Here is a 13217-nt window from a genome sequence, read left to right as displayed (position 1 = left end):
TTCAATAAAATAGCAACGAGAGACAGAAAAAAGCAGAATACAAAACAAAAATCATAAACTATAAGGAAACAAAAAAAAAAAAATACAGAAAACCAGAGAGAACTGTGCCTTTGCTGCTTTGCAGAGTTCCATTAAACAACATGCATCACTAAGACAAGGAATAAATATTGAAGAGCTACATATCTAAGTAATACAAGTGTCAGTATAAATGTCAGCTACCTGAAATTGAGACTGTGGGAAAGAAACCTTTCAGGATTCAACGTATTTTTAGGCAGTAAATTAAGACAAAATTTATAACCAATAATTAACAGTTCAACTATCCACATAATCTTGGAACTAGTGGTTGACTTTACTGCATCAATTGACTATGAGAACTAGTAGTTTGAATCAAACAGTGTTATTTCAAGAAATGCTAATTAAACAGGGACAGTCTAATTCTAATGCTATTAAACAGCATAAGCCAGAAGAAGCTCTCTCATCCCCTGAGCCTTCTTTCTATCAAGACATGTATTCTGGGTGTAAGGACATCAAGGAGGAGATACTCCTGTTTTTCAGACTCTTTGATCATCAGTTACAAAGAAAAAACCAAAAAACTTTCTGTGACTAATCACAGCAGAAGGTTCTTCCTTCACTTTGCCTCAGATATTAACATAGAAAAAAATGTTGCTACAAATTTACCTCACTGAAACTAAGTGGAAAAAAAAACTATGAAAAACGCTTATGGAAAACCTAAAACAAACAAACAGAAAAAAACCCAGCCCCGCTGTCATTTCCTTTCACCTTACATGCCTGGCTCCAAACATACATCTCGCCCACAGAAGAACAAACTCAGTTCTGCGACACCAGGGCATATCCCCCCAAGTCTCTGAGGTGGTCTCAGAGACCAGCAGTTTAATACCGCAGTTTGATCACAGTCAGATCTATCAACCCTAACCACAGAAATGTTTAGGATGCACTTTAAGTAATGAACCTCAGATAGTTTTAAATAACTTATAGGAAAGTGGGAAAATCTTTTCTATTTCATGGAAACTAACCTATACTTGCTTCCTGATCTCTAATCCTGAGTATGCCGAGAGCTCTACAGACGGTTGAATTTGCCTCCCAGTGACCTTTCTGCAGAAAGTGATCCCCCTCTGTGCCTATAAAGCAATATAAATTTATCTGGTTGATACTATGGGGTTCATACACACAGTGAATACAGAAATGGTGCTACTTGCAAGTTTACCATTAATAAAAATAATATAAAGTTTCAACAAAGCTTTACAGGTAGTCACTAGGAGGCAAGAAAGAGAGAGAGCACATACTTTGAACTGCCATGGGCAAGGGAGGAATAGCAGAGCTGTCCCATAGTGGCCTTAGGGCAAGATCGCAATGCAAAAGCTATGGGCGAAACATCTACAGGTTGCAGTGATTTCTGGGTGTGCAGTTTAAGATTTATATAAGGAAGATTACTTTAATACAGAGGAGGGTTATGCAAGAATAGCGACCATTTGCCACAAAACTCACACCCAACATGAAAAAGCACTTAGTCATGCTTTGGGTTTTATCTTCTTTGTCTCCTGCTTACAGTTTAGTTCAAGAGTTGAGGAGGAGCCTAGGAAAAAACACACGACTCTATTAAAGTCAGTGAGAGTTTTGATATTAATGAATCACTATTTTTCCCAAGGTATACTAGAACTCAATGGAAGCAGCATACTAATTCTTTTTTTCCCCTCATAACATTCTGGATGACACATTTTGATGACCAGATACAGATAATCTTGGCCTATACAAACAAGAGTACAAGAGTGGGCAAAAGATGTGAGAAGTAGCATAAGATGCTTTTGGGGGCGGTGGGGGGGTGTGTATAATTAAATACACAGTAAAAAGAAAATAATGTAAGCAGGAATAAAAAGAATCTGAGGGTCTCAAGGTGAGAAAGTAAGTTTTCCTGATGTACACGGAGGGAAAGGAGATTTAGGAATCAGAGTTTGATCTTCTCTGTTTTTAATGACACATAAAAACTTTGCAGGAAAAAAGGGACAATGTCAGATTAAAAATAAAATTGAACTGGTGCCTTATTTTTTAACTTTTCTAATTAAAGCTTAAAAACTTTAAATCTCCAATTTTTTTGTCAATTTTTATCATGCCATATAGATTCTTCCTTATGGAAGGTGAGAAAACAGTTCAGTTATTCGGTTTATAACGCACAAAATCTTCAGGCTCTAAATGCTGAAAAGCTGCACATGTAAAAACCTCAGAGAGACGTTCCACAGAACATGTAGAAATCTAGAAAATGAAAATATTCATATAAAGTCAATTTTTGCAAAAAAATCTATACTGAGTTCAAGGAAGCTCCTCAGATTCTTAAAGACAGTAAATCAAAGCAGTACAATTTGGAGTTGAGATACAGTTTTGTTGTCCACTAGATGGCAACAGTCTCTCGACAATGAGAGAACACTGGTTAAACATGGGAACCCAGGAGCTCTTGGAGTTTTTTTCATTTGTTACTGTTTTGCTGGGGTGTTTTTTTTTGTTTTGTTGGCCTTTTTTTTTTTAAAAAAAAAACCAACAACAGTAAAGTTACTCTTACTGATGTTCCTCTCCTTGCTCCCCTTCTTACAGACAGTTCTAACAAGGACAGCAAGAGCCCTAAGGAAGAAAAACTCTTCAGGTTCCACCCAAAATCACTTACTTCTTTACTGAAAATTTAGATTAGATTAATTGTTCTGATTTCATATACAATGTAAGTGCCCTTGCAAGCTTAGTTCATTAACTATAAAGCACCTAGAACAGCATTATAGTACAAATTCCTGTAAAATTAAATTTAACTTTTTGGTTGGAGTCAGCATGACGACAATCTTCAAATAACCATTGACTAATATCTAGTACGCTATTTGTAAGGCTGCTCGAAAGTCAATACTTTACAACACAAAATGGACCCAGAGGATTAGAGATTTTTGCTGAACAGGAGGGGTCTTAAAGCCCTGTGATCTTATGCCAAGCTGCATCTTACCCAATTTAAAAACATCAAGGAATTCTGAGAGCCTTGACTCCCAGTTCTCCTGTACTTTCTCAATGCTTTTAAATTTCTGTCTTCATATCACTATGCTCAAAGCCTCCAACTTAATTTTTTTCTTTTTCCGCTGCCCTCTCCAACAAAATGTGTTCTTTAACACCACTTCTCTAAAAATTTTCAACACTTCACTCTGCTCACAAACCCTGATATTTCCCCCTGCCCTCCAGAATTTGTTTCAGAGATAATTAACTCCTGATTATTCCTACCTCAAACACAACGCATCTCAGAATTTTTCATGTTTTTAGTTTCTTACAGTTGAATTTGCCCAGAAGTTTTGCTAAATCTTTTCCACAATTTCTGTGTGGTTTCTTCTGAGAGTAACCAGATTTAAAACAAAACAAAACAAAAACAACTTTGGGGTTTTTTTTATGGATTTAATACAGAAGTGTTTGGGGGGTGTGTGTGTCTTTTTTTTCAGCTGTCTGGTTTTTGTTTGTTTGTTTCAATGAAATCAATCATTAAGACAAAATCAACCATAGTTCAGCTGATTGGAAAAATATCTAGTCAATAAGGAAAATACTAATGGAATCTTCTGGTAAACAACAGTCACAGTTTCCGGCCAGCTGAATTTAAGCCTAACATCCAGTCTATAGGTAGATCAGTAGGACTTAGCTCATCCATATAAACACACTCAACAACACAGAATTCTTCATTTGAACTAGTTGTCTAGGCTTCCATTTCAATCAGTGGTGAGAAAGAGACTTCTACAGCACTAGTCGTGGGATTTATTTTAGTTGTCTACCTCAGGACTTCTAGAACTAGGTTACATGAATTCCTCCCAGAGAAACTAATAAAGTTAAGATTCTTGTCAAGTACTCTGGGAATCACTACCAAGATTTCCATCGACCTCTTTCTGCAACAGAACAGAAATACAGTACCATGGCTGTTTAAAAGATTCCTTTTTAAAGTGACTGCATTAACCTCCAATGCAATGAATCTCTTTCCCATCTCCCATAGGAAAATTTATAGCCAACTATAAAAGCCTCAATATTTCTTACTCTTGTCAAGGAACGATGAGTGATTTGGCTAATATAAACTTGTCAATATAATAGCTCCATTAAGGCTAAATGATCTGTGAGGGTCTATCGCTACAACATTAGAATTTGCAATGAAAGTTTGATTCAAGTGTTTATATTAAAATTTTGGCTGTATTTATAGAATCTTTGGATAATAACAGCAAAAATAAAAAGGCTTTTGTACATTTGCCCTAAAAAAGATGCAAGAGACCACAGTAAGAAAGCAGGGAAAGGATAAAGGGAACATGATAGGCCATTAAAATTACTTGCAAGTTATAAAATCTGAAAGAATAGTAATTGAGAAGGGCCCAAGGAGTCGTTAAGAAAGTGACAATCTTAACCACCCAAAATGTGGATTCGAAGAGTGGGGCAGATTTCCTGAGAGAGACATCTATTAGATGGCAAAGCACTCAAAGGAAGTAAGGGTCTCCTTAGGCTTGTGTTACTTAAAACAGGGCTGGAACAAATCCCTTGAACTACCATAGGCAGTTGAGCAAACTGTTTACAAAACCAGCAATTAATTCCATCTACTGTCTCCTATCCTTCATGAATCATGGTATAAAAAGATGGCAGGAAAAAAAAAAAAAAAAATTTTAAGAGGTGAAAAGTATGCACTCAAAATACGTATTTTAAAGTAATATTATGTGAAAAATCTGTTAGTTTTAAAGAGGGAGCCTACAAGCTCTACCCTCCTTTGTTAGCTCCAAGGCATTCTGCTGTCATACTGAAAAGGTGGACAGGTACGGATTTAAATTGCGTGTTCTTCTGAGGAAAACAGGCTTGTGACTGACTAAATAAGATTAATTTTCTTCAAAATTCATTTTCTTCTTTTAAAATGTTTATCATTATTATAGATGTTTAAATACTTCATATAGCATCCCATGTTCCACAGCAAAATATACCCAGAGAAAGACCTAGTTTCGGTATGCAGTACTGAATTCTAAGGACAGCAAACGGACATGACTAGGTTATCTGGGTGACACATGGAAAATCTAAACATAGTAAGACAAAAATGTGAGCCAAGATAAGGCCTCACATAGCTGAAAAAAAAATTAACACAAGCACAGAAAAGTAAGGAGGGAAAATTGAGATGTGTACAATGACTAAAAACTTGAATCAGCCCAGATTTTTTTGATCTCCTTAATGTTTGCCCACAATACTTCTATCTTTTTTTATTTTCACATAATTCTTTAATTCTTAGTTCCATACTTTTAAAAAGACACTCTATTATCATAAGGGATCAGTAAAATGGTATCTTTCATTCAGAAATTTAGTCTTGCATATTCCTGATCTTTTTTCATTAAGTATCTTCAGAGGTAACAAAAAATTCAATCTCAAACCTCTTTTACCCCTTCAGTGACATCTCTAATACAGGCAAGATGCTTTATCATATACCTGAACCACATCAGTAGTACATCTTAAAATATAAAACACTCTCATAAATTGGAGAAGAGACATTCTTAATGGCTGTTGGTACATTTTTACATGGTGTTAAGTAAAACCACCCACAACTAATTCTGACTTGTCTTTTTCCAGAACTGCCAAGTTTTATGAGTGCTTTCACATGTAAATCTGAAAAATGGGGTTTGGTTACCTTGGTGCATTGACACAGAGAAGCATTACCTGAAAACAATATGGAATGTGAAGTAATAGACTTGTTACCTTGATTTTTTTCTGAATAAACATTTCTGATTGGCTAGAAATTAACTGTTCATTTAAACAACTTTCATGTATTTTTCTTTTTTATTTCTGTGACACAGGCCATCTACTACACTCACAGTTATGAGAGACAAGATTTAAAAGGAACACGCACAAAGTGGACCCTTTAAAATTTTTAACCTCTGCTACAAATAGAATGCCTTGAGATACTATGGACTTCATAACACAGATCAGCGTTACGTAATTTTATGTTACAAACACTGTTTAAAACACTTCCAGAAACCCAGAGGACAGCCCTTCTTTCTTGTTACATACTCACATGGCTATTCAAAAGCCAAACTTCTCTGTATTTGGACAACAAAATTATACTGACATTACAACAATACCAAACTAGGTTTCATTAAAACAAATGTTTACCATTTTTGCTTTGACACAACAATTAGACTTTTTCACTAATAGGAGATGGGAAAAATGGGGGGTCAAATAATCAAGTAGTAAACCAAAAATAGATTAGTATATGATGATGAAATCTTCCCAGAAGTGGATGATCTGTTAAAAAAAAAGTCTGGATGCAAACTGTTATAGATGCTAAACACTGCAACGGACCATAAAAGAGGAGGGAGAGAAGCAGGCATGGAAAGGAAAAATAAAGGGCACTTAGATAAAACAATCTTTTTTTCTTAATAGTTTCAACTTGGGTGTGGGGTTTTTTTCCTTCATTTATTAGAACTGGATGGAAGATTTTAGAAATATAATGTCATTATTTAGCAAAAATATTATTAGAAACATCACTTGACTGGCTTTGTGGTAGTCTCAAATGCCCTCCTTGTAAAAAAATCACATAAAAGTTGTACTGTATTTTTTTCATTCTGCCACATGCCAAGCAGATGAAGGAAATTTATGCCGAGACACAAATACTCTCAGCCACTGCTTTTCCCAGGCTTGTTCCCTCTTGGAGGCATTAGCTCAGCACATGACTCCTTCCAGCATTCTTCCAAAGCCACAAGCCACACCCAATGGCCATGATTCTTCTGCACTTAAAAAAGTTGTACACGGTAAGACACTTTCACTCTTAAGGAGGAACACAATTTCCCCGATTTGGCTATTATTAAAATCTCAAGCAAAAATGCAGCAGAATCCAGGATGAGCACAAGATTTCACCTAAGCACTTGCATGTGCCATGTGCAAAGGCAAAAACTCGGTCACAGCCCTACCACATACTGAGGGGATTCTGCAATGACAGTAGAGCAGAGTATTCACCATTGGATGATCTCAGTAATTTGGGCCTCCCAGTGGGCCACGGACTCCTTTTTATCAGCCAGGTCTCTCATCTCTTCTTCCAGCTGTCGGTTATTCATACTCAGCCTCTCAAACATGGTGGTGAGCTGCATGAGAATTTAAACAACTTGTTAAAGGTATAAGCTGCTATGACTCCAACTCTGTGCAGACTCAAAGCCACGTGTTCCCCTCTCCCACATCGTGCATCTGCTTTAAAAATTGGTACTGCCCATCACAATAAACACCATGCAACAATAAGAGTCAGAATCTCTTCTCATGTATGACCGTAGCTGTTCTGAAAGGCCATTTTTAAGGACCAGAACTACATTTTTACTCTAACAAATTAATTAGCTTTCTGAGAATTAGTCTCCAAATACCTCTAATACCTCTACAATTCTTAGAAGGCTTCTGCTTTGCACCATATAGGTGTGGAATGTTCTATATAGAAAAAACAACAGTAAAAGAGCAAAGCAAGGGCACAAAAATTGTTGTAGCTCAGATAAAACTGCTAAACCTCTCCTTTGTTTAGTATCCATGGAGAATGAGAGGCTTAACAGATACAGGTGCAAGTCAGTTCTGAGATTCTCCAGGTGTCTCACATTCCCTTATTTTTCATTTTACTTACTTGCAGACAGGGAAATTGAAATTAAATGCACATCTCCAAGTACAATATGTTATACCTAGCAATTTAACCTCTCGCATTCACATAGCTGTCATTCATACACGTACATTCTTCAAGACAAAAACCACAGCTAACCTGAGTTGGTATTGGGAACTAAACCTTCATTGTGCTAAATAATTATTCAGAAAGTCAAACTGAAATCAGCAATCAGACAGACTTTATAGGAAGGCCTGCTTAGGAGAATTAATCACATGTGAAAGGCTCCTTTTAGTACTGAAATATATTAACAAATCAAAATGATGAAAAAAATAGTTTTAAATCTATTCTGCTTTTTACTCCTGAGTACTCCACTCCATATTTATCATTTAAAAGGGATTATGATTTAAACTTGCCTATTTATTAAATATCATTTGACAAGAAAAATACAAAGCTAACCAAATTATTTAAAAAAAAAAAAAAAAAAAAAAAGAAGAGAGAGACTGAGCAGAAAAACTATCAAAGTGACTAGTCCCCTACTGTTCTTGGACTAAGCCTACATATAGGCATATATAGTATGCGTCTTATACTGGTATGAAAATACTTTAATTTGAACACCAACATGCAAACATGCTTAGTTTGAGGAACACTGTACTTTCATCACATTTCTAGAAAATGTAATGCATTGCATAAAGAATAGACAACTTTGGCAAGACTTGGCTAATCCACAATGAACCTGAATAACCTGTCAAGATGAACAATAAAGAGAATCTAAATGCGTGAAACGTAATTATTCCTTCCTCAACACACTTTAATTAATATGCCTTATCATTTGTATTTTTTTAATATCTCAAAGTAACACTTAATCTCAATGGGTGGGAGGGGCTCTGCTATTTCACAGTAATTGACATGCAAATATACTCTAAGTAATCATCACATCATTAACTATGCATTTTTATATTTGGGTCATACAATGAAATATTTCCTTTTTTTTTTGGTTTAAGACATTGTCTAAAATGAATCTTACCAAACTGTAAGACCATCTAACTCAATTCCTACACATAAATACGCATACATGCATACATATATGTGCACACTTTCTCAATTTCAGATGCATGTAGATAATCTCTATTCAAATCAAGTATTAATCATCACTTTTTGTGTAATATTAATTTCAGCTATCAATAAAGAATGAATAACAACCAATACAATTTGTACATAGCATACAATAGTTGTACACTCAGGACTCAACTGATCAGCACCTACCTTATCAAGTTCATTTGAAAGTTTTTTGTTTTCCTCTGTTAGCAGAATCTTTTCTCGTTCATACTTCTGTTTGAACTCTGTTTCGAATTCCTCTCTTTCACTTTGGCTAAGAAATAAAATGAAGTAGAATTACAGCATTTCTTATTCTAAAACTCATCATACTATATGATTAAATACATAAAGATCAATGAACACACTAGCTGAAAGGAAAGTACTACATTGGTAATACCATAGCCTATTAAAACTAAGCAAGTAGTGTATTATACTACCATCTTAGGACTATAAGACAGTACTTTGAATTTTATCATGAGATAATGATCTTTCCTTCGGGACAGAATTAATAGAGCTCCACTGAGCTAATATTTATCAATCCACTTATACATATTTTATTCTTTACATTAATCCTTCAAACACTGAGCAGCTGTAATTCTGCAGGCTGAAATGTGTGTCAATATTCTGACACTCAGGGTACATTCTCAACTCAAAGGAACATCATTGTAACTTAGACATTTCTATAATTCCAAGTTTCACACAGAATGACAGGCAAAAATGACCAGATTCGAAACCAGAACACAGAGAAGCTATATTAGTGCACTTGGGGCTGGGTCTCTGATGAGAAAAGCTTATATGGGCTAGTCTTTGGACAATTTAGAACAGCCAGAGGACATATTTAAACTGTTAATTCAGATACCGTATACTTACTATCAGCAAAAAGTGGATGGAAAACCTATAGACCCCTAGTATCACCAGATTCTAGAGCAGGTTTGGACCACTCTTTCTCAGAAAGAGTTTCAAAGTAGTTGTTTCCCCCAAACCTTCCCTCCTTCTGTGGATGTCATTCCGTAGAGGAGAACCCCTGGTTGATTCTGCTTAATATCAACTTTGATCATACACAATGAATATGAGAATCTGAAAACAAATGAAGCTGCAGGTCCTCTGTTTGCCAAGAAACATCATAATTTTCTTAAAGCAGTGTATGCCAATGTGTTAGATGTACAACTCCCACCTCACATCCACTCTTCAGAGACTGGCTATATTTGCAGCTTGTATTCACCATTTCACCAGTCATTCAGGTAACTGGCACAAAGTTCATCAGTAGGTTGGTGGAACTATACTATAAATGCCACAGATACAGTAAATACCATTCAGCAAATACCACTGTCCAGCCTTAAAAGGTCTGAAAAAGTGCCTAGTATAAAAGGTTAACTCTGTAAAATTAAAATCCAGGGGAAATCTTGTCTTGAGCATCACAATTTTTTTTCTGGATATTGATCAGAATTTTACATTGTACAACAGGGAAATTACACCCTCGCCTCTTTTTCTGAGATGCAGACCTATTGCAACTGCCAACTTGAGAGAACACCCTTAAAAGATGAGAAGTGTCAGTGGTTACAGTGAACCCAGTTAAGAATAACGCTGGTTTGAATTTCCTATTCCTAATCTGAAATTCATTTAGTGCTTCAACCACTCTTTGAAATCTAGTACAGCATGCTAGACTCATGTTGAAATTCTATGTTGCTAGGCACCCTTTGAAACATAACACTACATCCTAGTAAAGTAACATACTATCAGTACTGTTTAAATGCCAAGTTTGAAATTCACCACTACTCCTTTTCTGCATCAACAGATTCCATGCATATGATGAGCAGTCTAGGGAAAAGGCAGGAAGAGATGAAAGCACTGGCTGTCAGGGGAATTAATAACAGGTCCTGCTTCTGTTTGCAAGGCATAAATTCAAAGCTAATTTCTCAGACAGTAGACCGAACTAATTTTAATTAATTTACTTCTTTTATTTAGCTTTTATGGTTTTATTTTGCATTTTTTATTCTGTGTTTGTCTAAAATTTGTTCTTTTAAGGCTTTAAGGCTCAAAGCAGCCATAAATGGTGGTGGATTAAGGAAGCTTTGAATTGGTAAAAGAGCCCAACATATTTGTAGTTTTCTGTATTTTATGTTCTTAATTCAACTGGTGACTGTCACTAACCCAGTAAGTGAGATTGCTATAGTGTAATATAGAAACAAAGATAAATTTTAAACAGAGGAGAATGTGGGTATAATCTGTTACATCCAAATATCAATTCAGCAAACCACAGAACTGTGACAGACTCCACAGGTGTACCTTGGGCAGCCAGGAAGATCAAAATAATGCATTTGCTTTGAAGCCTGGCATCCTCCTCTCCCATCAAGCTTTTTCTCTCATCTAAAATTTAGCTATGTATCAGCTCTTCAAGGTTAAGAAATCATACATGATCCAGTTTTCTTTTTATCAGTAAAATAACTGTAGCAAACCGCATGCAAGCAAAGTGAAATACAGCTTTACGGTATCACTTTGTCACTTGCGCTCTTTATTGCGGCTGTACAAAGTGGAGAAATATTTTATCTTACTGCTTTGAAACCAAGAAAAGTAGACCTGAAACAAACACCAGCCCCCAAGCTCCTTTATATCACACAATTTAAAAACAGCAAATGCTGTTTCATAACGCTCTCAGCTTTATGGATCTATCATTAAATGATAGGCTTAAAAGAAACTTCCATAAACATGATTTATTTTACACAGTTTCTAGTACTTTCTTCTGAAATATTTCATAATGAGAAATGGAATGTTGTGCTACACAGATCACTGGCCTGATACTGTGTTCCTACATTCCCAATTTTAATAGCATGCAGTTTATGAGACTTTAGCAAAGGGCAATCATTTTGTACAGAAAGGCAGTTTCTCTCCCTTGAAGACTTATGCTGTTAAAATAGCAGAAGGAAGAAAGCTTAAATTTGAAGGAAATGAAGAAAAAATACCTATTTTTAAAAAAGGAAACAGAAATCATCGACATGCAAGTTACAGAAAAAAGTACACACAGATTTTGACCAAGCTCTTACTGACCCTTGCGTAGAATAACCTACGTAATTCACTCTATAGTATAGCCCTTATGAAGTAATGCGACCGCATCCTCTTACCAGTCTTTTTTTTCTTTGTAATATGCACTAAAGATTATTTTTAGATTATTTTAGATTTCAGGTTTTGGTTTTGGTTTTTTAGTTGGTTTTTTGGTTGCTGGTTTTTTTTTTTTGTTGCCAAACTGTATATGCACACTTCAACCCCACACCCACCCCAAGCCTATTGCTGAAATAATTCCACTTATTTCAGCACAAAGCCTCCAGGTGCTTCCTTTTCAACGCTTACATTGAACACCTCTGTACTGGAAGACTCACAAAAAGCTTTGCATGCCTGATTACAAATGCTAAAAACCAGTATGTGCAAGCAGAAACAACAACAAAAATCTATGTTCTCTTAAGAAAAACTACCAAATACTGAGAAGCGAGCGGCAACAGCAATTCTTCCCTTCCAAATATTTAAGTTTCCCTTCCAAATCCCTGAGCTACTACAGAAGTCAATCTGCAGCACACACTGAACAGTGGATTTCTGCATTTCTGTGGAGTCCTGATACTTCCATGAGATTCTGCAGATCTGTTTAACAAAACCCAGTCAAGATCAGGTCTTCAATAATAACTCATCATGTGCTTGGACACCTGACTTTGTATGATGCTGAAAGCCCTTCCCATTAAGAGTCAAATGTTGGACACTGGTTATGTGACATTTCTGTTCATGCTTTAAAATGTTCTTTTACACCAACACTTGAAATAAATACAGAAACACATGGTTATGTCAGCACTCATTTTAGATTTGCATCCAGTTCTTTTTCATTTACAGAGAGAAACTAGATTGAAAGAAGGTTTATGAAATAGCTAGCATGAAGCAGATCAGCATTGTTAGACCATTAGTTATGGATATATATATGGATATATATGGATATCTAGTTAGAACTTTTGCAGTTGTACAGCATTTAGAATGGTTCTGATAAATCTCCGAGGAGTTTCTGGTCTGGTCAGTGTTTGGATGTATGATCTTTAGCAACAGTTTAGACTGGAGAAAGAGGTATTAATGATTCTTTACTGAACATTTTTCTGAGACGCTACTGGACTGACATGGCATTAAAGGAGTGTCATACTATCATCTTTATATGTTACAAGACAGCATAGCCTTTTGTGTATTTATAACTCATAGGTCAGCAAGACCATTAAGTTATGGTACAATGAAAACACACTGCTGATGCAAGTTTTACCCCTCAACCTAGAACAAAGCAGCAAACTACTGTGTTAATATGTCCAGCCCATGAATAGCTGTATTCTAGGAAGAAACAGTCCTTCCACTGCATTCTAGGCTGTATGATCTACTTCCCCTGCTGGAAACAATTTACCAGAGAAGCAGTGTTTCCACCCCTATTTGCTTTTTTGAAAAATGCTGTATTTTATTTACTACTTATATTTAAGGACTTGCTACAGTTTGG

General features: G+C 35.8%; 1 protein-coding gene across 1 annotated transcript in view; it reads right to left on the bottom strand.

The window, feature by feature from the left end:
• Window positions 1-13217, bottom strand: part of CDC42BPA (CDC42 binding protein kinase alpha (DMPK-like)) — a 117531-nt gene that overhangs the window by 44435 nt on the left and 59879 nt on the right. The window contains exons 14-15 of the mRNA XM_009708185.1: window positions 8876-8981; window positions 6994-7118 (exon numbers count right to left, since the gene is read on the bottom strand). Coding sequence (XP_009706487.1) covers window positions 6994-7118; window positions 8876-8981 — 231 coding nt within the window. The remainder of the gene's footprint in view (window positions 1-6993; window positions 7119-8875; window positions 8982-13217) is intronic.

This window comes from Cariama cristata, unplaced genomic scaffold (assembly GCF_000690535.1).
Source record: "Cariama cristata isolate BGI_N322 unplaced genomic scaffold, ASM69053v1 scaffold539, whole genome shotgun sequence".
Taxonomy (NCBI): Eukaryota; Metazoa; Chordata; class Aves; order Cariamiformes; family Cariamidae; genus Cariama; species Cariama cristata.
Note: the sequence above shows the minus strand (reverse complement) of the source record. Positions and strands in the feature narration are given on the sequence as shown.